We start from the raw sequence: 27,611 nt of genomic DNA, 5'->3' as shown, positions 1-27,611 counted from the left end.
ACTTTTACTTTCTAGTTTTACCGCGTTTACTGTTAGTAGAAGACTAGGTTGTTGACTGACAGCGTAAGCCTCTAAGTACTGAGGGAGCCGTCGTTCGCGCTGCGGGCGTTGGTTAGGAGGATCGTTTCGTGGAGTGTTCATCATAGGCCATTTCAATATTAATAACACTATATTAATATTACACTAATTACCCTCCGGCTCGAAGGACCAATTGTAACTGAGGGGTACAATTCCCTGACTGTATTACTAGATATGATACTTACTACCACTACCTTTGTACTTAATATTCGGCCACCCAGTACACGGCATAAATATATTATCATGAACACTCTCACGTAGATGAAACGGATCCAACACAAATGTACGAATTAGAAACAGGTCTTTATTTCCTACACAGCGATGGTGTGTAGAATAAGCACTTAATCACTTAATTACATTTATGAATTGAAATAGTATGCACTTTTATGGCAAGGAGTATTCGTCGGTATATCAATAGATAATGTCCAATCTCTGAAGGCGCAGGTGGTAAATATACGACCTGGAATAGTTAAGGAATAACAGCAATGATACTTTAATGATTATAGGCTGGATACACTAGAGGGGGTTAATCCGGTCGCTTGTAAGCCGACAGGAGTAGGAGGGGGGGGGGGGTAGAATCCAGCTGCCTCGTCCGGCCAAGGGTATCCCAGGAGAACCCACTGTAGTGCCGTTCAATGCGCCGGCGATCCTTGGACCACAGATGAAAGCAGGTGGACTCTTTGTGGGCCGGCTCTCTCCGGTCCACGGGGGAGAGATGTGGAGAGACCTCGTCTTGCAGAGCGTCTCCTCACCTTGCGTCCTCTCCAGGGGGGGGGGTTCCAACACACGGTAGTGTCGGGGGTCGTTATCCATAGAATAATCAAAGTATCCAAAGCATAATCCGTGCCTGGGAAGGCGGGCTGTCGTCGGTAGAATAATCCGGTATACAGGTCCACTCGCTCGTCGGCTCTGGGGCTCCTCGGGTGCAGCTTCACATAGGGTCAACCACCCTGGGTAAGCAGCCAGTTCTCTGCCCGAAACGATGGGGTACTGACTACGGTAGTATTCTCACCGCACGAAGCACTATATATTAACAGACTATTATTAGCTTAATAGACTACGTCCAACTCGACGATATAGTGCCAAATATGACTATTCAAATATTAATATACACGATGTCTCAATACCGATGGTAGGCCGAACTTGGCCTTACTCCCACACGTGGCATCGCGGGGAGGCTTTACGTCTGTGACTCTATTGGAGGGTAAGAAACTGGACTGAAAAGAAAGTCCTACTTTAGTAGCGCAGTATATATACGCACTATGAACAAATAGTCCCATTAGTGGTGCGGTAGCCAAATTCCTACGCGGAACTAGGACTTGTTCGTACATGTCGAGCGGTACGTTTGAACTGGGTCTGAGGGGTATGGCAGCCTGGCACCAAGGTCTCGACCAATAGTAGAATGGAGACTATTATGGGATGTTCAGTAGGCTAGAATGGATATTCAATGCATATTGTACAAGGAATATACAAGGGATATCAGGGAATATTAGAGAATATACAAATACAATTAAATATATATATATAAATAAATATATATATTCGGTTTAATCTGGCCCTTCACAACAAAAGGGTTAAAGGTCACAATGTAGAGACACACTAAAACACACAATGTCCATGAATCTATATTGAACTGTCCCAGTATTGTAGGAGTAACACATATTAATTGCTTTTGAGATGGAGCTTGCCCCAATCTAGACACACACACAGACACACATGTAATAGTCTCTTAAGCACAAATGGTAGCAGTTCTATCAATATGTTAAAATAATAAACATATTCCAAATCAATAATGCGATCAATTGAACCAATTAGTCACCTGCCATCCAGTTACACACCATTTCAAACAATCAAATGAAATCTATATACATTTACACATCGACCAATCCCTTTTGTTTGTCTACACACAGCCAACCACACACACCCACCCCCTGCCCCCACTGACACACAACATACACACATATACACACACACACCCCTGGCCCCACTGACACACAAAATACACACACACACCCCTGGCCCCACTGACACACAAAATACATACACACACACCCCTGCCCCCACTGACACACAACATACACACACACACAACATACACACACACACCCCTGGCCCCACTGACACACAAAATACATACACACACACCCCTGCCCCCACTGACACACAACATACACACACACACAACATACACACACACACCCCTGGCCCCACTGACACACAAAATACATACACACACCCCTGCCCCCACTGACACACAACATACACACAACATACACACACCCCTGCCCCCACTGACACACAACACACACACACCCCTGCCCCCACTGACACACAACACACACACACCCCTGCCCCCACTGACACACAACACACACACACCCCTGCCCCCACTGACACACAACACACACACACCCCTGCCCCCACTGACACACAACACACTCACACCCCTGCCCCCACTGACACACAACACACACACACCCCTGCCCCCACTGACACACAACACACGCCTGCCCCCACTGACACACAACACACACACACCCCTGCCCCCACTGACACACAACACACTCACACGCCTGCCCCCACTGACACACAACATACACACACCCCTGCCCCCACTGACACACAACACACACACACACCCCTGCCCCCACTGACACACAACACACACACACCCCTGCCCCCACTGACACACAACACACGCCTGCCCCCACTGACACACAACACACACACACACCCCTGCCCCCACTGACACACAACACACAGACACACCCCTGCCCCCACTGACACACAACATACACACACCCCTGCCCCCACTCAACATACACACACCCCTGCCCCCACTGACACACAACATACATACACCCATGCCCCCACACACACACCCATGCCCCCCCACACACACACACACACACACACACACACACACACACACACACACACACACACACACACACACACACACACACACACACACACACACACACACACACACACACACACACACACACACACACACAGTGCAGAGGCCCCCCACCTTGGCGTAGACCTGTGTGAGCGCGGGGCCCAGCTTGTCGGGTTCCCCCCTCAGGATGATGGTCTCGGAGCCAGACTCCAGGGGGGGCATCTCCACCGACACCCCCGTGGCCTCCAGGATCTCCTGCAGGGTGTTGCCCTTCGGACCCACGATGTACTTGTGCTGAGACTTCTTCACCTCCACACAGATGGTGGTGGTCTTACTCTTCTGCAGGGGAGGGGAGAGAGGGAGGGGGGGAGAGAGGGAGGGGAGGGATGAGAGGAGGAGGAGGGAGGGGATGAGAGGAGGGGATGAGAGGGGAGAGAGGGGAGGGAGGGAGGGGAGGAGAGGGGAGGGAGGGATGAGAGGAGGAGGAGGGAGGAGGGAGGGGATGAGAGGAGGAGGAGGGAGGGGATGAGATGAGGAGGGAGGGGATAAGAGGAGGAGGAGGGAGGGGATGAGAGGAGGAGGAGAGAGGGGAGGGAGGGGATGAGAGGAGGAGGGAGGAGAGGAGGAGGGAGGGGGGATGAGAGGAGGATGGATGGGGGATGAGAGGAGGAGGAGGGAGGGGATGAGAGGAGGAGGAGGGAGGGGATGAGAGGAGGGGGATGGAGGGGATGAAGGAGGAGGAGGGAGGGAGGGGGAGGAAAGGGGATGAGAGGAGGATGAGGGGATGAGAGGAGGATGAGGGGATGAGAGGAGGGGGAGGGAATGAGAGGAGGAGGGAGGGTTGGAGAGGAGGGGGAGGGGTAAGATATGAGGAAGAGGGAGGGAGGGGTTAGAGAGGAGGAGGGGGAGGAGATGAGGAGGGAGGGAGGGGTAGGAGATGAGGGAGGGGTAGGGGTAGGGGTGGGGTTAGAGAGGAGGAGATGAGCGGAGGAGGGAGGGAGGTGTTGGAGAGGAGGAGGGAGGGAGGTGTTGGAAAGGAAATAGAGAGATGAAAGAAGAGATGAGAAGAATGAAGTAGGGGGGAAGGAGAGAGAGAAGGAGAGATGGAGGGGTTCGAGAGGAGAGGAGGGAAGGAGGTAGGGGGGGGGGGCGTAGTGAGGGATGAAGAGGAGCAGGAGAGGAGACATGAAGAGACAAGAGAGATTGAGAGCAACGGAACAAGGAGGAAATGAGGGCGAGAGGCAGGAGAGGACAGAGAAAAAGAGAGAATGATTGAGGGCGAGAGAGAGAGACTAGTACACCAGGCACCAAATGACATCATCCTGTTGAAATCCAATTTTCTCTTCATATTATCGCAGAGCTGTTTCAACACCACCTAGTTCTCTCTCTCCCTCTCTCTCAGAGCTGTTTCAACACCACCTAGTTCTCTCTCTCTCTCTCTCTCTCTCTCTCTCTCTCTCTCTCTCTCTCTCTCTCTCTGTGCCTGCATGTGTATGGTGGAGCGTGGTGTGTTGAGTGGTGCTGAGAGTCTGTGTACGCGTGAGTTTTCTAACTTTTCTATTTATATGTTGTTTGTCAAATTGTGAATTAGACTGTGGTTTATTTGACTGGTTGTGTGTTGGTGGTGGGCTGGTAGCGTTGTCAGTGTTCGCTTAGACAGCTGTCTGCTGTCACGGTGACATGGATTTCGCAAAGCTGACCAGGAAACATGGTTTTAAGGTCTCGCCGGCATTTCCCTGCTCAGTGGAAGACTGTAGTCTGGCTGTTGCGAGGGTGGTGGGCGCTCCGAGCGTTAAATCTGCGGCAAGGATGAACGGCGGTGTCGTATTCTTTGTGGATGATTTGATTAAAGTAAATAAACTGATAACGGACGGGTTGGTCATAAATGAAACATTTGTATCGGTGATGCCGCTCACAACACCTGCGAAAAAGGTGCCGTTGGCAAATGTTTCCCCGTTGATAGGCGATGAGCTTATATTGAGGGAACTCGCCAGATATGGGAAGATTGTATCTCCATTAAAGAAGATGTCTTCAGGGTGTAAAGCACCTGAATTACAGCATGTAGTTTCTCACAGAAGGTAGACGTTCATTATTATGAACAAACGTGAGGACGAGTTGGATCTTAATTTTAAAGTAATAATAGACGGGTTTGAGTATATTATTTATGCAACAACTCAGAATATGCAGTGTTTTGGATGTGGAAAAGAGGGGCATCTAAGAAAAGCCTGCCCTGGGGAGGGGCCTAGCAGGGGGGCAAATGGGATGAGCGCAACAAAGAAAGGAAGAACAGCTTGGGGTGTGAATCAAGGTGTTGAGGGGGGGGGGGACAGGGGAAGAGAGGTGGTGGGGAGGCATCTGAGAAGGCTAGTGTACCAGATAGAAGTGATAAAAACGAGGAAGGCGTAGGAAAGGCAGGAGACGCAGTACATGGAAAAAATGGTGGGGATGAAAATGTGTGTGGGGGGGGGGAGGGGGGGTGGTAGAAAAGAATAAAAAGGATGGCGGTGAAGATGGGGTGGAGGGTGAGGATGGAGTTGATCTGCAGAGACAGGGTGGGGGGGCTTGTGTCAGCAAGGACACGATAAGTAGCCAGGAGAAAAGTGGACCTGTTGACGTACAAGGGACAGCTGATGGGGATGAAAATGAGGGGGGGGGGGGTCGTGGTAGGAAGGATTACAGAGGATGGAAGTGAAAATGGGGTGGCTGTAGTTGATCTGCAGGGACAGGGTGGAGGGGCTGGTGTCAGCGAGGATAAGATAAATAGACAGGAGGAAGGTGGGACTGTTGTTGGAACAGAGTCAAAGGACTCAGGTGGGGGGGTCAGGGTGGAGGAAGTAGAGGATATTGACATGGAAGAGGAGGACGATGAGATGAAGGTTGTTAGGCAGAAGAGGAAGTTAGAAGTAGTTGAGTTGTTAAGCTCTCAAGCTAAGAAGGCAGATGTGAAGGAAGTACTCAGCAGTACACAGAGTACACAAGAGGGTACATGGTCGGAGGTAAGCGCTGATGATGATGAGGAATATGAGAGTGATGCATCTGCAGTTACCGATCATACTTGCTATTCATTGGAGGCGATGAGAATGTTTTTACGGACGACAAAAAACAGGAAGGGGGTAGAGATAGCACATTTCTTTCCAGATAAGGAGTTTTTTATTATGTCAGCTAGGAAAAATATGAGGTTTCAAGGAGATGGACGTTTTGCTGAAACAGAGATATACAGGATGAAAAAAATTGTACAGAAGGTACAGCGGGACCTCAGAAAGGTGGAGGACGGAGTGGAATCAGTATAGTTTTGTTGTTTTTAGTTTTTTTTGTTTACTCTTTATTTCTAAATGAGAAGTGTTTTTAGAGTGGAATTTTTTTTGTTTATTGTATGGGGCAAGGGACATGGAGGGAGTTTTTTTTGCTCCCTGACCTCACTGACTTTCCTACCTCAGGTCCCAGGTTTAGGTATGTCTATTTATCGTGTCAGTGAGGCGCTGTCGGGTATCACCCAGGAAGCAGAATATGAGTTTTTACAAATTGATGGGACTGGTGTGTTGTCACTTAGGTCTGAACATTACAAGGTGTCCCGCTACCGGGGCAGGAGGCTGAAACATTTTTGATCATCAAGTATACTCATATACATTTGTGGAACTATGTGAAGACTGGGCTTATAGAGGATTTTCGTTTTCTGGAGGGTGGGTCGGGACACAAGGTTGAGGTCCAGTTTCTGTGGGATGAAACCATGTCCAGCAGAGACGGGAGCGGAGCGTATCGGTTCATGCCCGATGGGAAGGCCACGCCATACTCCTTCAGCAAACTCTCATCAGAGTCACCAGGGGGGATGTTTTCTCTGACATCAGTTTATGTTACCAGCACCTTTACCTTGTTCAAGGGTTGGAAGGTATGACTGTGGGGCTCAACACGTTCTACACCGACTTCAACGGTTTCCAGATCCAGCCTCGGAGGAGGATGGCCAAGATGCCTTTGCTGGCTGTTTTCTGCCCTATGTTCGGAATGGGTTACATCAGGGACTTGAGCTCTCGAATCAGTCTGCTCGATGGAAAGTCACTGGGGCTGCCAGTCTCCGCACGGGGGAGCTGGAGGTGATATTGGAGCGGCGTCTGAACCAGGAAGACGAAGGAGGCCTCGGACAGGGTGGCACGGGTAACAGACTGTCTAATAAGGATGTCAGTCAGAGAGCATCTCAGTCCCCCTGCTCTCTTTTCAGCCCCTGACATCATCGATGCCCTGTGATATACAACTGGTGACTTTTAGGAGCACACATGATAAGGCTGAAGGAGGAGGGTCATCTGATGAGGCGGCCCTGTTTCTCCACAGGAAAATATTTACTGGGGCCTGTCAAACACACACAAGACCTGTTGTGTTGTACCACACAGGGAAAGGTGAAGCTATGGACCCTCTTCTCAGAACTACAGTTTCTACAGTGCCTCTCTGGTGTCTCTCTCTGATGCACCCAGAACCTTAGGTCACTTAGAGTTTTTTTTCCATGGGGGAAAATTCAAATGACAATTTAGTTCGGTTTCAGCATCGTTGTCACTAGTTGATTTTTTTTTTTTTTTTTTGAGTTGTAAAGTATTTATTTTGAATGGTTTGTTGCATCATTTGTAGTTTTAGTTAAAAATAAAGTTTTTTACACTCTCTCTCTCTCTCTCTCTCTCTCTCTCTCTCTCTCTCTCTCTCTTCTCTCTCTCTCTCTCTCTCTCTCTCTCTCTCTCTCTCTCTCTCTCTCTCTCTCTCTCTCTCTCTCTCTCTCTCTCTCTCTCTCTCTCTCTCTCTCTCTCCTCCTCTCTTCTCTCTCTCTCTCTCCTCTCTCTCTCTCTCTCTCTCTCTCTCTCTCTCTCTCTCTCTCTCTCTCTCCTCTCTCTCTCTCATCTCTCTCTCCTCTCTCATCTCTCTCTCTCTCTCTCTCTCTCTCCTCTCTCTCTCTCTCTCTCTCTCTCAGATCATAGAACGCTGCTATTCTGACATAGTGACCCTTCCTTCTTTTATAGTTTCCTTGACACTAACGAAAGGTTATCCTATAACCTAGTTATATGAATACTGGCTGAGCGTCTCGCTCTTTGCCATAATGAGATAACTCTTATCTCCAGCACCTACTGTGCTCATGAACAAACAATTGCACCCATACACGTGACCAGGCCACGCCCCAGCGTCCTCCTATAAGACGCTGGACATGGTCACACTCCCCCTTCCTCGGAAAAAAAGTTTCCAACATTGAAAACCCAACCAAGGGACCTCAGGGCGCTAAGAGCGAGACGCCCAGCCAGTATTCATATAACTAGGTTATAGGATAACCTTTCGTTATATTATCATACTGGCCAATCGCGTCTCGCTCTTCGCCATAATGAGATATGGGGCAGAGCAGATGCGTGGCCCGACAAGTGTACTCCCTGAGGGCCCGCAAGCCCTATTACCAGAGGGGAGGGGAGTCCAGTCCACCCGCCCGTCCTAGCGAAGGGGGGGAGGCAGTCAACTCCACCAAAGTGCGAAAGAAAGGGAACCAGAAACCCCTAAAAGCGCACAGTACAGGCGGGACCACGTGTAACACATCACCCCGTGGCACACACCCACACACCCCTGCTAACCCACCAACAGGCGGGACGCAGGGGAGGTCCCAGACCTCAGAACCGCCTGGAAGACAGAACCCCCAGTCATGTCCATGAGGTAAAACTTAACGAAGGGACCCGGGGAGGACCAGGAGGCCGCAGCACAGATGTCCTCCACCGAGGCCCCCCCTAACAAGGCGGCAGAGGCCGCCACTCCACGAGTGGAGTGCGCCCTGACACCTCCAGGGGGGACCTGTCCAGCCAACGTGTAGCAAAGGGCAATGCCCTCGCACAACCAATGTGACAGGCGCTGCTTGGACAGTGCCATACCAGCGCGAGGGCCAACGTAACAAACAAAAAGTTGATCGGCAGCCCTGAGATCCCGAGTTTGAGGTAACCCCCAAAGTACGGACAGGACACGACAGATGAAGGCTTGCCTCTAACCCACTAGCGTGAGGAGGCGGATGAAACGCCTGAATCACAATATCCCTGGAGCGAAAAGAGCTCCGGATATTCTTTGGCACGAAGACTGGATTAGGCCTCAGAGTCGCACCGCTATTGGCCCGAATAGACAGGCACTCAGGCCGCACCGAGAGAGCACACAGCTCACCCACGCGTTTGGCGGAGGTGATGGCCAAAAAGAACGCGGTCTCAAAGACAGCAGATCCAATGGCGCCTGCTCAAGAGGCTCAAACGGGGCCTCCGACAACCGACCCAGGACCAGTTGGAGGTCCCACTCGGAGACAGAGAACGTTCTACAGGCTTGAGACGCAGAGCGCCAAGCAGGAACGTCCCACGAGAGGGTGGCTGAACAATGTTCCGCCCCCACACTCGATCATACGCCACTCTCCAGCGTAAGCCGTGGTAGAGGACGGAGCGCACACGTACCAGATAGCGTTAACCACAGAATAGTCAAGACGCATCCCCACCAGATTCACACTGTCAGCAGCCAAGCCTAGAGGCTGCCCCAGAACAGGAAGGCAGAACAGAGTTCCGCGTGCCTGAGAGAGGGCCCGCGGTGACCACGGAACAGGCCACGGCGGGGCCACACAGAGCTGAATCAGGGCCGGGGACCACACAGCTGAGCCCCGGCCCGGCACGACCAGGACCAAGTCCCGCGCTCCGGACGTACGCGCCCCAACAGCTGAGCTATCAGGTGTAAGGGGGGGAAGCGTACAGAATCCCGGACGGCCACGGAATCGGTCCCAGACCTGCCCGAATATGTCTGGACGTAGTCCCCACACGTCAGGGTGAGGACCGCCCCGCAATATCACACCTGCACCCACATTCACCCTGCCGGGGATGTGGAGAGCCCTCAGGCAGAGCAGATGGAGAACGCCCATAGCCAGAGTGCCGCCCGGTGCAGACGGGGGGAGCGCACTCCTCCCTGTCCGACAATATACGACGTTGACGTCGTGTTGTCCGTCCTGACCAAAACACGCTTGCCCACCACAAGGTGGTCGAGCCGTTTGAGGACCAGAAGGACTGCCTTCAATCCCAACACATTGAATGTAGCGCAGACCGGGCAGCATGGCAGCTGTCCCCTACTGCGTTGGTCCGACACATCCCCTCCCATCCCATGAGGGAGGCGTCGGTGAACACTGTGACGTGTGACAGCCTGCTGCCCAAGGGGACCCCGCAGGTGAGGGCACCAGACCCTCCCCAGAAGACGAGGTCCCCCAGTACTGACATGGGAACCTTCAGCCGCTTCCATATGTCTCACACTGGGTACATTTCCATACTGGAAAAAACCACCTCTGCATCCTCCCCATGAAGAGGAGGCCAAGAGGGACCCCAGCAGCGGGCGCATCACGGACAGCGCCGTAACCGTCCTAGGACGGAACCGCCAGAGCGCACCGAGAACCCAACCACTCACCGCCGCTCCGAGAGGGATGCCCATATAGACCTTGAGCTTAGAAAAAGCCCAAGTACTCCACCCGTTGACTGGGAAGAGGAGAACTCTACTTCCAGTCTACAGCAAAACCCAGGCTGGTGAGACACCACCTGCCTGGTATGAGACCTGGCGATCTACCCTGACTGGCCAAGGACCAGAACGTCGTCAGGGCAGAATACACTTCGTAACCCCCGACGACGCAGAGGCCCCAGTGCGGTCTACACACACTTGGTGAATATGCGGGGAGCCAGAGAATAGCCGAACGGCAGCCTCTGGTACTCGTACGCTAAGCCCTGCAAAGGAAGCATAGGTAAGCCCTAGGATGTAAGATCGGGATGCGAATACGCATCCTACAGGTCTATGGAGGAGAACCAGGCCCCCACCTGACAGCGTCTAACAGGTGGGAGACTTTCAACATTCTGAACCTTCCATGGGACAGGTCCAGTATGGATCTCGTCGGCCAGAGCGGTCACTGCTGTTGACCCCGACAATAGGGTCTGTACCAAACCCGAAAACGGGTGGGGTTGTGTAAACACAAGTCCCCGCCTCAGCGTTCTCTCCATCCACCTCGACATATGGCACTGCTATAGCCATATGTGATGATAATCCCAAGCGCACCCGCCACCAGTTGGCGCTGGTCTGCCAGGAACCGTAGATAGGCGGCCCGGTCCCACCCACTGTGCGTTGCCAACCCTGGACCCGCCAACCGCGCGAGCAGGGTGTCTCGCAGAGTCGGGATATCGGACCCTGACACTACCAACAAGGCAACGCACCCAAGGGGGGACCCCGACAGAAAGGGCCGGTTTGATACGGGGGAAGCTGACATCACACAGGGTGACAAAAGCTCCCCCACTGAACACCTCCCCGGCATGGATTGCTGAGGAACTGTTCTACAGCTGGACATACAAGACGTGAGGTCCCCACACTGCCCGATAGGGTGGGTTCCTACACACCGTAGCCCTGCAGTGATATTACTACCACCCAAATCACGCGCGCCTGCCTGACCACCACCGGTCTTCCGGCCATGGGAGGCACTAACTTGATACCCGGCCTGGCGAGGGCGGGGCTGGGGGAACTCGCGCTGCGACCCCAAGGGCATCGAGCTCCCCCGCTGACAACCTTTGTTGTTGACAGACACAACACCAGGCTCACCAAACAGACGTGTGGTGTGGGAGCCGCTTGACAGCACAACATTCTCACGGACAGACCCAGGCCTAGCCAGCAACTGGGTGTCAGCCCCTGTCCCCATGAGAAGTGAAACGTGGGGCCGCTTGCGCTTCATTGAAGGCACGCGGCCCGCAGCCAAAGGAAACAAATCAGAGCCCTTATCCCGCTGGTGTTGGGGGGGGAGTGACCGGAGAGCGAGCTAGACGGCAACGTTTTTTTAGGGCGTGCTCATCTAATGTAGCCGATTCCTCGGCCGCCAAGGCTGTCAGCCTTGTGATCACCTGTTGTTTTTGTGTCCAGGGTACCTCAGGCGGGGGAAAACATGGCCGCTGGTTGAGGGCCTCGCCACAGCCGCTGGCGAGGCCGTGCCCTCACCTCTGGCTGCGCAGTGTGAGGCGGTGTGGGGCCTAGGTCAAATACCGCCCGCGCTCCTGCGGAAAGACCAAAGTCCCTCTGCGGAGAGGGGAGCCCTGAGGAGGGAAAAAACGTCTCTCCTCCTCAAGGGGAGACTGATCCAACCAAGATGTCCGTAAACAAGCGTTGACAGCATCCTAGCCCTCCCTGCGGTTATAGCTTGCGGCTAGGTCAAAGCTAATAACCTCAAAACCTCGCACGATGTTTCGACGTCGGCTGGCCCTAAGGCCCCACCACCCGACACCATTTTTGACAGAAAAAACAGCAATTCGAACAATGTTGCTAGTCGCTGCTAATTCTATACCGTGGCGGTATAGGCTTAACAGCCTACCAGCCACCTGCCGGGCCGACTCGCCTCATGGCGTCGGCCGGGCGGGACACCGTTCCACCATGTCAGAGGCAAAGGACTGATGCCACCTGCTTCACAAGCACGGAGCACCAGTGGTGGCTGCAACAAAAGACTACTACTAGTGAAGCACTGCCTCACTAGTAGGAATGCAGCAACCTCCACTGTGGTGTGCACCCATGAAGGGGTAAATGAATAAATGAACGAAAACTCCACTAACACACTGCAGAATGGGCTAGCCCATACACACAATGTTAAGGGGATGCAGACCAGAGAAAAACACCAGTCCCGCACACAATTCATAGATTCACAAAAAGCACACCAGCCCTAGGCCTCAGCCCATCCACCCATGAAATGGTAAACAAGCCCCCGTCAAAACTCCCAACAGTAGACACAATTGACCAACAGCATGAATGGTTAAGAGGAGGGAAGACCTTTTAGAAAAGACAGCCCTCGGGCGGCTACGTGGTGCAGTGGGCAAGGCGCTCACCACAAATACTGGAGACGCTGGGTTCGCCTGTTCGAGCCCAGCGCTCCACATTGCTTTCAGTTTAGCTGGTCGTCTGTACTAATACACATTGGCAGTATTAGGGGGTGGGAAACTGATGGGTGGGGATCGGGCGTTGTGGACAGCGACTCCTACAGGTCGGTTGGTGCGCCTGCGCAGTAGGATCAGGAAAGATCGCGCCGCGCAGGTGAAAAGATGCGATTGCTGTTACCTCGAGTATCGGAGGGGACTCGTGCTATGTATGACTTAGTCCACATTGCAGCCGGCTTGTGGGAGGCAAGAAACAGCGTTCGAGACAGGGGAGGGTTGAATTGGATGATACGAAATTGGGATGGGAGAAAAATTGAAAATGGGAGAAAAAATGGATAAGAAAAAAGACAGCCCTCGGCGGGGAACAAGAACGGAGACCCAGCATTGTAGCATTAGCATTAGCCGCGCGCACTAGGATAGCTGGGAAAACACCCAAAACAGAGTCATGATGACCATGTTTTCCCAAATATCCTGCCCCTTGCGCCAATACACAACTCGGCTGCCTCACGGGACAACGAGCAGTATCACAAATGCTAGCATTAATGCCTGGCAGCGCAGGCCCTACCTGTGCGCGACCTAGCCCGACAGCTAGCCGCCGCGCGACGTCCCTCGATCCGCTGTCACGAGACGAGGAAACCCCAGGACAGGCCCGATGCGCTGTTAAGATGTGCCGAGAAGATTCCAGGGGCTGGTGAATCTCCGGCGAAAACCCAACATTGTGTAATTTCTCTCTGCATTTCATAACAACTAGTTCATGGAGTGCACTGCAGCGTCCATGTTGGAAACAAAAAAAGAGGAAGGGGGAGTGTGACCATGTCCGGCGTCTTATAGGAGGACACTGGGGCGTGGCCTGGTCACGTGCATGGGTGCAATTGTTTGTTCATAAGCACAGTAGGTGCTAGGAGATAAGAGTTATCTCATTATGGCGAAGAGCGAGACGCGATTGGCCAGTATGATAATATAACTAGTGTGACATATTAGGTAGATGCCTTGCATTGTGGGATAGATAAGGAAAGGATGTGATGGAATCAAACATGGGGGCAGCCATACTTATTACAGAATCCCATACAGTAGTAATAATAACTAACCCTTAACTACCACTAAAATAATGACATAGTCAAGCAGTGCGAGTTGAAAAAACTTAACACACCCACAGACATATAGACACACACACACGCACGCACGCACACACACACACACACACACACACACACACACACACACACACACACACACACACACACACACACACACACACACACACACACACACACACACACACACACACACACACACACACACACACACACACACACACACACACACACACACACACACACACACACACACACACACACACACACATATACACAGTCACACACAGACATATAGCCACACACACCCACAGACATATAGACACACACACATACATGGACACACACACATATACATGGACACACACACACAGACATATAAACACACACACCCACCCACACACCCACAGACATATGGACACACACACACACCCACAGACAGATGGACAGATGGACACACACACACCTTGTCGTCATAGATGGCTCGGATGCGGCTCAGCGCCAGGGCGACGGCCTCCTTCTCCCCGGTGATGACGATCTCATCCCTGGGCAGGCTGGGCGGGGGGATGCTGATGCGCGCGCCAGTCTCCTGGCTCAGCTCCTGCACCAGGCGGTTATGGGCGCCGGCGATGAATGGGTGGAAGGCCTTCTCCAGGCACAGCCGCTCCACCGCGCGCTTGTCCTGGTGTGGGTCAGCGATGGTGGTGGTGGTAGATAGGAGGGGATAGAGAACTTAGTCAAAATGTGGGATAATAATATATAAGTAAATTAAAATACTGTAAGAATATATATATATATATTAGGGATGTCCGATATTATCGGCCTACCGATATTATCGGCCGATATTGGCATTAAAATGTAATATCGGAAAATATCGGTATCGGTTTAATTTCTTTTTAAATTTTTTCATTTAAATTTTTCCATTTATTTAAGCTTTATTTACCCAGGCAAGCAAGTAAGAACAAATTCTTATTTTTTTTTATTGTCAAAAGTATGCATAATGTTGTGTTAATTCCACAACAAGAGATATGTAAGGGATAATGCGAGGTCATTGTCGCAAAATAATTGACCGACAGAGTTTAGAACACTGAGGCGCCTCGCAGAGGTGTTTTAAATGTAGTGAAGGTCAATTATTTTGCGACAATGACCGAGTATAGGCTATACATTATCCCGCTTATTACATGGCTAACTTACTAACAATATACCCAATTCATTTTACACCATCGACAAGACGAGATCAAATGCAGACGCAGTTCTGTTCTGTCGCTCCGCGCTGTCATCGCCGGCAGGTCTGTGGTCTGATTGCACTGACTGAGTGCAGCTGTGCATATGCTGAGCAGCTTTCATGACTGCGATCTAAATGCTTGATTGCGCGATGCAGTGTGTGTCAGTGGGCTTGATTGGTCCAGCTGCGCACAGCAGTCATTATTGCTCGGCAGAGGTCCGTTATCGAGTAATAACGGACCTCTGACGAGCGCTATTGACCAATCACAATCAAGCATTTCGGCGAATGTTAAAACGCCATGTAATAAGTAATGTTAATTACCTGAAATTATTACGTTTTTTGGGGGGGGGTATCGGTTGATATCGGTATCGGAAATTAAGAGTTGGACAATATCGGTATCGGTAAAAAAGCCAACATCGAACATCCCTAATATATATATATATATACACATGAAAACCTTTGATATGATCACACTGATCATACGATAACGATACATATTACCAATGCATATAATCTTTTTTACATATCTGTAGATACTATATCTACAGTATATCTGTACATATCCCTTACCTACTCTTACTAGTTACACTGTTGGCCAGTATGACTTACTATCATAGTGTCTTTATACCTGTATCACTGTACATATTAATACTACAACTCTGTACATACATCCGATTAACGCTATTACTCAGTAGTACTAATTTATATATTTTATATTTAATCACCTGTACACATTCTATATTACTATCGCACTTTACTGTTACATTTGCACTCTGGTTGGGATGCCAAACTTATTTTCATTGTACTGTACTTGTGCTGTACGATGACAATACAATTGAATTTAATCCAGGGGTTCTCAAACTTTTTTATACCACAACCCCATTTTATTTAGGATTTTTCTTGGCGACCCCACACTTAACACATTAACTGCCACGCTTATATCCATCAATGTATGATCACTGCCACCAGTCTAAGCCTATGGAGATGTTTACCTTCTTTGCAGGGCTATAACTTTTGAAATTGTATTGCTAAATTGACATTACTATGGCCCATTCAACATCGATTATCTATCATTCAGGATGTAGGAACGTTTTACTTTTTCATTCATAGATTCATATGAAAATACCGTCTAGAATATAAATATGTTTTTATCGTCATTCCTAGAACGTGAGCTATAGGCATAAACGCATATATAGATTATCAACTGCCGTTTGTTGGTGATACACGCTATATTAAAATGTTCAACTTTACATGATCCTAAACGTTATGACTTATCATGCGCGGATGAACGGGGGGGGGGGGTCGTTTATAATTCCGTGATCGTCAGTAAATGCTTTATGTAGTATGGGTGATATATTGATCAGAGCAGTTTGCATAATAAACAAACGCGCTGAAAATGACGTCAGCGTCCTCTTACCGTTCGCCGATGAGACTGGAGGAAAAAGATCCCACTTATTTGACGGCGATCTCCTAGATCCATTTCCGGTTTGTATAATCATAATAAACGCCCAAATCATATTGATTATTGCGTTATGGCAGCGATCGCTACACACGGACGTGTGTCTAGAGTCCCGCAACAATATGTGAGTGCCGGACGCATTTGCCAGATGCACCGAGATCGACTCGATCCATTTCCGGTTGTAACTCGCCGATCATCCACCAGGCGGCAGTATTGAAGCGTTGCAGAGTTGTGCAGGCTCCCACTGTATCAGACCAGGCTCCGTGAGGGAATAATGAATACCATGGCGAAAAAATTTAATATGATCTCAATAACGTCGTACACCGTGGAATGGCAGAATTAGCATGACCTTGAATCACGTTGTACGATGTTTTTGGCGCAAAATGTGTTAATCTATCACGTAATTTCAACGTGGAATTAAGGAATATCAAAATAAAAGCACACGTTGTTGAACTTGATCATGCATATTTATTAGACAATTTAATTACAGCACTAGGTTATCAATACACATTTATAAAACAAGGCATATTTAGCCAAAATATGTTGCTAGAACATACAAAAAAAAATTATAATAATATTGAATAATTTATTTTATTTTATTTTTACTTGCCAATGCGCAATCCCACTGTCACCTACCCGTGACCCCACTTTGGGTCGCAACCCTTAGTTTTGAGAACCGCTGATCTAATCTAACCCCATCTAATCTAAATTTGTTGACATCTGTCACGTTGGCGCCTGGCTGACCTGTTCGGCTGAGATGAGCAGAATCTCGTGGCGGGCCTTCTCGATGCCCTCCTTGGTGCCGGTGATGCGGATGTTGGTGCTGGGGTCGTCGGGTCGCGGGATGGCGATCTTGGTGGCTGTCTTCAGCTCGAGCTCCTGGAGCTTCTCCCCGTTCTTGCCAATGACGAAGCGGTGGTGCTCCTTGGGGATGGCAACCGTGGCCGACGCCTGGGGACCGGAGAGGGGGGGGGGGGCAGGAGGGGGAGACCAGACGGCCGGGGGGGGGGCGGAAGAGTGAACAAAAGGGACCAGAGAGGAACGTTTAGCTTACCGATAGACCCGTTCGCTGTTCGTGTTCGAGCCAATCAGCAATACCAACTGAGTCACATGACCAGGGCTTGACATTCACTTTTTGGCTCACCAGCCACTGTGGCTAGTGGTTTTCCAAAGTCATAAGCTACTCAGCATTTTCACCTGCCAAAAATCACACACACACAATCCAAATATCCAGAAAGAGACTCATTACGCATGACGCAAGTAAGCGCACACTTCGTTCCGAGAGAGAGAGAGAGAGAGAGAGAGAGAGAGAGAGAGAGAGAGAGAGAGAGAGAGAGAGAGAGAGAGAGAGAGAGAGAGAGAGAGAGAGAGAGAGAGAGAGAGAGAGAGAGAGAGAGAGAGATTTTTGATTTTATAAAAAACTTTATTTTTTACTAAAACTACAAATGATGCAACAAACTGTTCAAAAATTAAAATACTCTACAACTCAACAAAAAACTAAAAACAAAACAAACAAACAAACAAACAAACAAACACAAAAAACAAAACAAACAAAAAAATCAATTAGGGACAACGATGCTGAAACTGAACCAAATTGTCATTTGAAATTTTCCCCCATGGAAAAAAAAATAACTCTAAATGATCTAAAGTTCTGGGTGCATCAGAGAGAGAGACACCGGAGAGGCACTGTAGAAACCGTAGTCCTGAGAAGAGCGTCTCTAGCTTCACCTTTCCCCGTGTGGTACAACACATCAGGCCTTTGTGCGTGTCTGACAGACTCCAGTCAAAGCCTATCCCGTGGATAAACAGGGCCGCCTCGTCAGCTGACCTTCCTCCTTCAGCCTTATCATGTATGCTCCTACCGTCCACCAGTTGTATATCACATGGCATCGATGATGTCAGGGGCCGAAAACAGAGCAGGGGGACCGAGATGCACTCTGGACCGACATCCTCATTAGACAGTTTGTTACCCTCGCCACCCCGTCCGAGGCCGCCTTTTCCTTCCTGGTTCAGATGCCGCTCCAACATCACCTCCCACTCCCCCGTGCAGAGACTGGCAGCCCCCAGTGACTTCCCATCGAGCAGACTCATTCGAGAGCTCAAAGCCCTGATGAAACCCATTCCGAACATAGGGGAGAAATTAACCAGCAAAGTCCGCTTTACCATCATCCTCTGAGGCTGAATCAGGAAACCGTTTATTCCGGCGTAGAACGTGTTGAGCCCCACAGTCATACCTTCCAACCCTTGAACAAGGTAACGGTGCCGGTAACATAAAAAGACGGCAGAGACAACATCCCCCATGACGACTCTGATGAAAGGTTTGCCGAAGGAGTATGGCGTGGCCTTCCCATCGGGCATGAAAACGATACGCTCCGCTCCTGTCTCTGAATCCTCCATAATCCCAGTCTTTACAAAGTTCCACAAATGTATAAGAGTACATGAGATGATCAAAACATTTCTCAGCCTCCTGGCCCCGGTAGCGGGACACCTTGAAATGTCCAGCCCTAAGTGACAACACACCAGTCCGTCAATAAAAAAACTCTCATTTAGAAATAAAAAGGTAAAACAAAAAAAAACAAAAAAACAACAAAACTACACCGATTCCACTCCGTCCTCCACCATACTGGGGCCCTGCAGTACCTTCTGCACAATCTTTCTCATCCTGTATATCTCTGTGTCAACAAAACGACCATCTCCTTGAAACCTCATATTTTTCCTTGCTGCCAAAATAAACAACTCCTTATCAGGAAAAAATTGTGCCACCTCTACCTTCCTGTTCTTTGTCAACCGTAAAAACAGTTTCATTGCATCCAATGAATAGCCATCATTATCTGAAGTTGCAGATGCATCGCTTTCATATTCCTCATCCTCACCAGCGCCCATCTCCGACCATGTACTCTCTTGTGTACTCTGTGTACTGCTGAGTTCTTCCGTCACACCGGTCTTCTTAGCTTGAGAGCTTGACAACCCAACTACTTCAATCTTCCTCTTCTGCCTAACAACCTTCATCCCGCCGTCCCCCTCTTCCATGTCAATATCCTCTACTTCCTCCACCCTGACCCCCTCAACTGAGTCCTTTGACCCTGTTCCCTCAACAGCTACAGCCACCCCAGGTACACTCCCCTCATCTGTAACCCTTCCTACCACGACCCCCCCCCCCCCTCATTTTCATCCCTGTCATCTGTCCCTTGTATTCCAACAAGTCCACTTGCCACCTCTGTAATCCTTTCCACCACGACCCCCCCCCCCCCCCCCCCACATTTTCATCCCCAACATCTGTCCCTTGTATTTCAACAGTTCCACTCTTCACCTGGCTATTTAACGTGTCCCGGCTGACACAAGCTCCTTCTACCACCCCCCCCCCCCCCCCACATTTCCATCCCCACCATTCTTTCCTCGTACTGCATCCCCAGCCGTACCTACTCCTTCCATCTCCTTATCACTTCCATCTGGTACAATAACCTTCTCAGCAGTCTCCCCACCACCCCTCTTCCCCTGTCCCCCCCCCCCCCTCAACCCCTTGATTCACACCCCAAGCTACTCTTCCTTTCTTCATTACACTCTTCCCATCATTTGCCCCCCTGCTTGGCCCCACGCATGTCTTTGATGCCCCTCCCTTCCACAACCAAAACATCGAATGTTTTGTGTCGTCGCATAAATAATATACTCAAACCCGTCGATTATTACTTTAAAATTAAGATCCAACTCGTCATCACGTTTGTTCATTATAATGAACGTCTGCCTTCTGTGAGAAACCACATGCTGTAATTCAGGTGCTTTAAACCCCGAAGACATCTTCTTTAAAGGAGATACAATTTTCCCAAACCTGGCGAGTTCCCTTAATATAAGATCGTCGCCCACCAACGGGGGCACATTTGCCAACGTCACCTTTTTTGCCGGTGTTGTGAGCGGCATCACAGACACGAACGTATCATTTATGACCAACCCGTCCGTTATCAGTTGATTTACTTTAATCAAATCATCCACAAAGAAAACGACTCCCCCGTTCATCCTTGCCGCAGACTTAACGGCCGGAGCCCCCACCACCCCCGCAACAGCGAGACTGCATTCCTCAACCGAACACGGAAATGCCGGCGCGACTTTAAAACCATGTCGCCTGGTCAGTTTTGCGAAGTCCATGTCACCGTGACAGCAGACAGCTGCCCAAGCGAACACTGACAACGCTACCAGCCCATCATCAACACACAACCAGTCAAATAAACCACAGTCTAATTCACAATTTGACAAACAACATAAAGATAGAAAAGGTTAGAAAAACTCACGCGTTCCGCAAACTCTCAGCACCAAACTCAAGAGAGAGAAAAAGAGTGAGTAAATGTCAAGCCCTGCACGGGACTAAGTTGCCCCGGACCTGTGCTAAAATAATATGACGGGGCTCTATGGGGAAACCATGTGTAGCACTTGTGTCACCTACTTGTAACAGCTGTTCGCCACGGGCACAGTTCTAGGTATGAAACGAGGAGAGGAGTAATATACACAATATAAGAATAGTGGACCAGAGACAGAGTTATAACAATAACCGGTTTATTTCTAATGCGCGCTAGCTAGACATACATAATACATACAGACGTATAGTGCAAGGTAGTAGTGGAAGTATCCCTTTTAGGTTCTTTCTGTAACCTCTCCTTTCGGGAGGGTTACTTCGATATCAAGTCCTAGATTGATTAGATCAACACATTAGGTTTGGTTCAGACGTCTCTGAAGTTATCTCTAGCTAAAAGCAGGGACGCGGGAAGGGGGGGTGCGGGGGGTGCTGCAGCACCCCCTCTCAATTATTGCAAAAAAAAAATATATATATATATAATTTTTTTTTTTTTTTTTTTGTGGCAGTATTTATATATTTGTATATACTGTAACTGTATAACTGTAACACTGTATATTATAAGTTTATCCTGCTCAAAGCACGTCACCATTTTAATAGTGTGTGTATTGAGCCGTACTGTATTGTAGCCATTCTCCAATCTGTTAAATAAAGTTTTCATTCATTAATTACACTACTGTATGTACACAATCATACGTGTAAAACCGAGTAGATTTTCGAGTGATGACAGACTGTCACAGACTGATTGAATGACAGGTGAAACAACTAATTGTATTCACCTCCTGTCTCCCGCCCTTCCCACGCGCCACGAACCACTGAGCTACTGTGATACAGTGCTTGCGCAGTCAGTAGATTTGAGCTAGTAGTCAGACTTTGCTAGCACAGAATGTCTCACTCGCAGAAAAGAAAAATATCAGATTTATTTTCGAAACGTCCCGCCGGTCCCAGTGACAGTCCCACTAAATCTGATAAACGTCAGAGAGAGACAGAGATGACAGGTTCAGCCTCAGCATCAGGTATTGAAGAGTTAACTGAGTCTGTTCCCCTATACCCCCCCTCGGGCGCCAGGGGCTTCCACTGAGGGGTGATGCAAATAGGGATGGGGTGTTATGGCAGCTCATGATGGAAAGAGTGCGCACCGAGTCTGATCCCGAGTTGAAGAATTGGCTCCAAAAGAGAGACAACTGGATGTCCAACAACATCCAAAACGAAATCTTACAGCTGCTTGCCCATGATATTCAGCGACAAATTAGAGGCAAAGCATCCAAAAGCCCAATCTTTGGCTTGAGCGCTGACGGAACCACTGATGTCACTCACTGGAAAAGAACAATTCTCGTGTAATATACAGTTAGCCGATGACAACTTGGAAGCTCAGAACTTCTTTTGGGGTTTTTACAATGCCCGGCCCAGACACAACAGCCGAGACGCTGTTTTTGTGTATAAAATACTTTTACGCCTCGACCTGCTCATGGAGAGGCTGATAGGATACTGTTTTGACGGGGCCAGCAACATGTCTGGGGGGTACAGGCTAGACCAGGGGTTCCCAAACTTTTCAGGCCGCGACCCAAAAAAAACGGTGTCAGAGAGCCGCGACCCCCACTATTATAGGAGGTAAAAAAAATTATTTTAAATGGAAATGTATGGTTGAAACATGCAAACGTTCAAACGCACACACACTAATAAGCATTGGAGGCTTTTAACCAGGGCCGGACTGGGGAAATCATTCAGGCCAGGAAATATAGCCCCAGTCAGGCCACTTTTTAAGCAGGGGGTCTGGGGGTCCCCCACCAGGAATTTCTTTGTTACAAAGACTTAATTTCCTGCATTCTGGTGCAGGCATTTTTTTTATTTGTACCCTTTAAATGCCAGTGTTTGTGATGGCATCACAACTTATTGTTAAAAAACAGGCTAGCATATGTATGATTAGCAACAACACAGATTTTTATGGATTTTCAGTTTTTTGTAATTGATAAATACAATATTTTATTCAACTTCAGCCCTGATCATAACACCACATATTCATTTTATAATTCTAACCCTTTAAATGCCAGTGTGTGTGATGGCATATATTTGCAATATATCAAATGCAAAGTACATTTTTCTGGGGGGGATTATTACAGGCTAGCATGTGTCAATGATTAGCATTTTTTCGTAAGGATCCCGCCTCCACCAATCACATGCGGCTCCCTTTGTGTGTGTGTGAGAGCAAGAGAGAGAGAGAGAGAGATAGTTCTCCAACTTGTGTGAGTTGCAGTGATCTCCTGGTTGTTCCCCACCTAGGTTATCTAACTATTGCACTGGTGCAAATAGAAACACTGGCCTGGCCTGCTTCTAAGTTCAGTGGCCTGACCAAAAAAAAAAAAAAAATCATCTGGCGACCCCCCAGCACCCCCTGCCGTTTTATAGTTCCCGCGTGCCTGGCTAAAAGCTAGAGTCAAGATTGGATATTGGATGTATCCTTTTATACACCACCAGTAAACTCTATTTCAGTTTATCATTTCAATGGGTAAATGTTTAAACATATTAATCTAAACCTTTAAATGTGCAGGGAACGCAAATACCTTACTAGGTGAAATGCTCCTTTAAACTCTTCCTTTGAAGGTGTAACACAACAAAAGTACCAAATGGAATATTCTAGGTTATGGGAATGCAAATACCTCATTAGGTGAAATTACCCTTTAAACCTTCTTTCTTTACAGGAGAACCATCAGTGATTCAACTATAATCAATGTCATCAATGGGATTCAAGTATCTTATTGGGTACATTGACCCTTTAACTCGTCCTCTTTACAAGAGAACATCAGTAGATCAAATAACTTACTGGTGTTAGGGTTTGAAACCGACCTCAAACGCACGGCACAGACAGGTAGTTCAGAGTTAGCCAAATACTAGGCGTATTTATTTACAGAGTCAAAAAGGAGTCAAGTAACAATTTCGAAACAACAAAAAAGGAGACTGCCTTCGGCAGAGTTATCTGCGGCTCTGCAGATCCTCTTGGTGTTAGAGGTGGGGAATCGGCGTTGACGCCGTAGCGGCTCTGCAGATACTCCCAGCTTCAACTCGAGGTGGAAACGGAGAGAGAGAGAGAGAGATCAATAACAGTCCAACAGTACACAGAGGCAGTGCAGCTCCCTCCTCCCTTAGCTGAGTCCAGAACAAACAAAAACGATAATCTTCAGTGTTCTCCACAACACACAATTTAGCTGAGTCCAGTGCAAACAAAAACGATACTCTTCAGTGTCTCTTCTAAACACACAATTTAGCTGAGTCCAGTGTAAACAAAAAATGATACTCTTCAGTGTTCTTCAAACACACAAAACAGATAATCCAAAAAGGGTTTGGTTCCAACTCACCAAAGCGCAAACGCGTAAAGCGGGCAACGAGGCGCAGCTCCAAACGGAGGAACAAGGTATTCACCAGCGGCAATCCAACGATGTCCTGGAGGGAAGGTAGACGAGGCACAGCAACGGGGGGAAAGCAGGCAGAAGCAGAAGTATTCAAAACGACCCGACATCGATTGAAAGAAGGTCCCAGTATAAGAAGCGTCTGGGGCGCTAATCACAAACTATGACAGGTGCGTGCTGGAATTGATACTTGCTCCAGAAGCGTGTGGCGGGGAATGCACCAATCAACACAGTACCTTAAAGGAGCGTGTGGCGGGGAACGAACCAATCCTCACAACTGGGGGTATTTACCCTTTAAATCTCCCTTCTTGTAGGAGAATATCAATGGTTCAAGTAGCTTATCAGTGGTTCAAGTAGCTTACTGGGTGTAATTACCCTTTAAGTCTCCCTTCATATAGGAAAATATCAATACCCATATATCAAATTAAATCAAATCAAATACAAAAATACAATATCAAAGTAACAAAAGGGTGAATGGGGTTAAAGCCCTTGGAATGTCCTTGTGTTCTCGTTCAATCAGTTCGTGTATCAGAAAAGGATATAGGTCAGTTCAATCCGTGGAAGTTCTTATGATTCAAGTTCAATCAGTTCAATCCTACCGGACTGTTGAGGTAACAGGAGTTGGCAACAGGGGTATTCAAATCAGGCTGGCATTAGCCTCGAGCTATATCAGAGGTTCAATGGGTTGGCTCGCCATCTTGTATCACCGCCTCCTCCCCTCGTGGGCACACGTGGTGATGGATGGACTCCTGGAACTGCTCCCAGGGTGGAACGGAGTGCTAGAAAAACCTGGCCTGCTCGTGAGCAGGCATTCAGAAAATAAAAGCTATTTACCATCTTTATCAAATCATCATCTTTTCATTGCTTTCAGAATGAATAATCAACCAGGCTACTTTTAGCTATGCTAAACTAAAGCAGGCTATCTTATGACTGCACGTGGGATCATATGTCACATGCTAATTTAGGCTAAAGCGCGCTAGCATATTGGACATTCCCCACATTCATATAAAACTCTCAAAACAGTCAAAATGTCTATAGACCTTGTTCTTAATCTGCACGGTGATTGATTGAATGAACATTTTATTAACAGATTGCAGAATGGGTACAATACAGTACGGCTCAATACACACAATTGTTAAGGGGATGCAGACCAGAGAAAGACTTTTGTCTTGTTTACATCAGAGTCCCCCATTTTCAATTCATAATGAATTGTAAGTAAGGGTGCAACTTGCTCCGTGCAATCCATTCTTTGTGGATCTAGCCCTATTGTTTGCTTGAGATAAGTCCAATTCAAATTGCATTAACATCTGCCCGTTTCAACAAGTTCAATTTAAGACTTTTTAATACCACTTAAGAGCAAAGTTTTATACCAATTTCACGACCATACTAGCAAACAAAAAAATAGAACACATCGCGACACTGAACTGGCGGCTGCACTTGCACGGCAATTAAAATGATCACGTGTTCCATACAAGCTCTCGCCAGACACACCAAGCCTCCCGGTAGACTCGCAAAAAACAACGACTTGAATACAAAAGCATTTCATATGTTTAATATTATTTCATCTCCCAACAGCCAGGCCTGTGCAAATTCAATTTAAGACTTTTTAATACCTTTTAAAGGGGAGATGAAGCAGTGAACAATGTGATCCTAGTTTGTTTGTTGTGTACCTTGTGTAAGACAGGGTCCTATAATAAAATGTGAAATCCTGCTTATTTGTCTGAAAAATCAAATATAATTTCCCTGTTTTCGCCATGGGCGGCGCCATTTTGTTGCTGACGTCACGGTGTTGGTTTGGTGTATACACTGCTGGTTAGCTGCCTATAGTGAATGGGTCAGTCAGTAAATAAAATGTTGCCTACAAAACAACGGGACCGCAGTGGTTCTTTTTGTATTGCTCCTGGCTGTTCAAACTAATTTTACCGTGTGAAAGAGAGGAAAGTTGGTTAATTTCCACAAACTACCAGTGAAAAAACAGTGTTGTTGGCACGTTGGCTCAGGCTGGCTGCACTCAGGCGGCGCGACCAGCCTGTTGGACAGGGAAGGAGGATCTGCAGCGAACACTTCATTGCCTCGGATTATGTTGTTGGGGGTGGGAGGTTTGTCCAGAAGACCACTAATCAGCTGAAGCCGGACGCGGTTCCCTCGGTCTTCGACAGACAGACCGGCCCAGGCAGTTCAGCGTCGCGGAGCATTCAGCCTGCTGGCTACCTAGCTCCACTTCAACCAGCGTCGCGGAGCATTCAGCCTGCTGGCTACCTAGCTCCACTTCAACCAGCGTCGCGGAGCATTCAGCCTGCTGGCTACCTAGCTCCACTTCAACCAGCGTCGCGGAGCATTCAGCCTGCTGGCTACCTAGCTCCACTTCAACCAACCGAGCGTCGGGAGCTCCAGCAGCTTGTCGATGTGCTAATAGCCTGGAGCTAGCTACCGTTAGCTTGCCGAGGCTCCAGCACACCGACAAGCTGCTGGAGCCAGCTACCGTTAGCTTGCCGAGGCTCCAGCACACCGACAAGCTGCTGGAGCCAGCTACCGTTAGCTTGCCGAGGCTATTAGCACACCGACAAGCTGCTGGAGCCAGCTACCGTTAGCTTGCCGAGGCTATTAGCACACCGACAAGCTGCTGGAGCCAGCTACCGTTAGCTTGCCGAGGCTATTAGCACACCGACAAGCTGCTGGAGCCAGCTACCGTTAGCTTGCCGAGGCTATTAGCACACCGACAAGCTGCTGGAGCTCCCGACGCTCGGCTGGTTGAAGTGGAGCTAGGTAGCCAGCAGGCTGAATGCTCCGCGACGCTGGTTGAAGTGGAGCTAGGTAGCCAGCAGGCTGAATGCTCCGCGACGCTGGTTGAAGTGGAGCTAGGTAGCCAGCAGGCTGAATGCTCCGCGACGCTGAACTGCCTGGGCCGGTCTGTCTGTCGAAGACCGAGGGAACCGCGTCCGGCTTCAGCTGATTAGTGGTCTTCTGGACAAACATCCCACCCCAACAACATAATCCGAGGCAATGAAGTGTTCGCTGCAGATCCTCCTTCCCTGTCCAACAGGCTGGTCGCGCCGCCTGAGTGCAGCCAGCCTGAGCCAACGTGCCAACAACACTGTTTTTTTCACTGGTAGTTTGTGGAAATTAACCAACGTTCCTCTCTTTCACACGGTAAAATTAGTTTGAACAGCCAGGAGCAATACAAAAAGAACCACTG

The 27,611-nt window shown here is 48.9% G+C and overlaps 1 protein-coding gene across 1 annotated transcript in view; it reads right to left on the bottom strand.

Moving 5' to 3' along the window:
• The window catches only part of hdlbpb (high density lipoprotein binding protein b), a 141,574-nt gene that overhangs the window by 94,741 nt on the left and 19,222 nt on the right, over positions 1–27,611 (bottom strand). Inside the window, 3 exon segments of the mRNA XM_084312332.1 lie at positions 3,113–3,319; positions 14,452–14,667; positions 17,414–17,620. Of these exon segments, the coding sequence (XP_084168458.1) occupies positions 3,113–3,319; positions 14,452–14,667; positions 17,414–17,620 (630 nt within the window).

The sequence above is a fragment of the Notolepis coatsorum genome, assembly GCF_963971535.1.
Source record: "Notolepis coatsorum genome assembly, chromosome: 4".
Lineage (NCBI taxonomy): Eukaryota > Metazoa > Chordata > Actinopteri > Aulopiformes > Paralepididae > Notolepis > Notolepis coatsorum.
The sequence above is the reverse complement of the archived record's forward strand: the minus strand, read 5'-3'. Positions and strand labels throughout refer to the sequence as shown.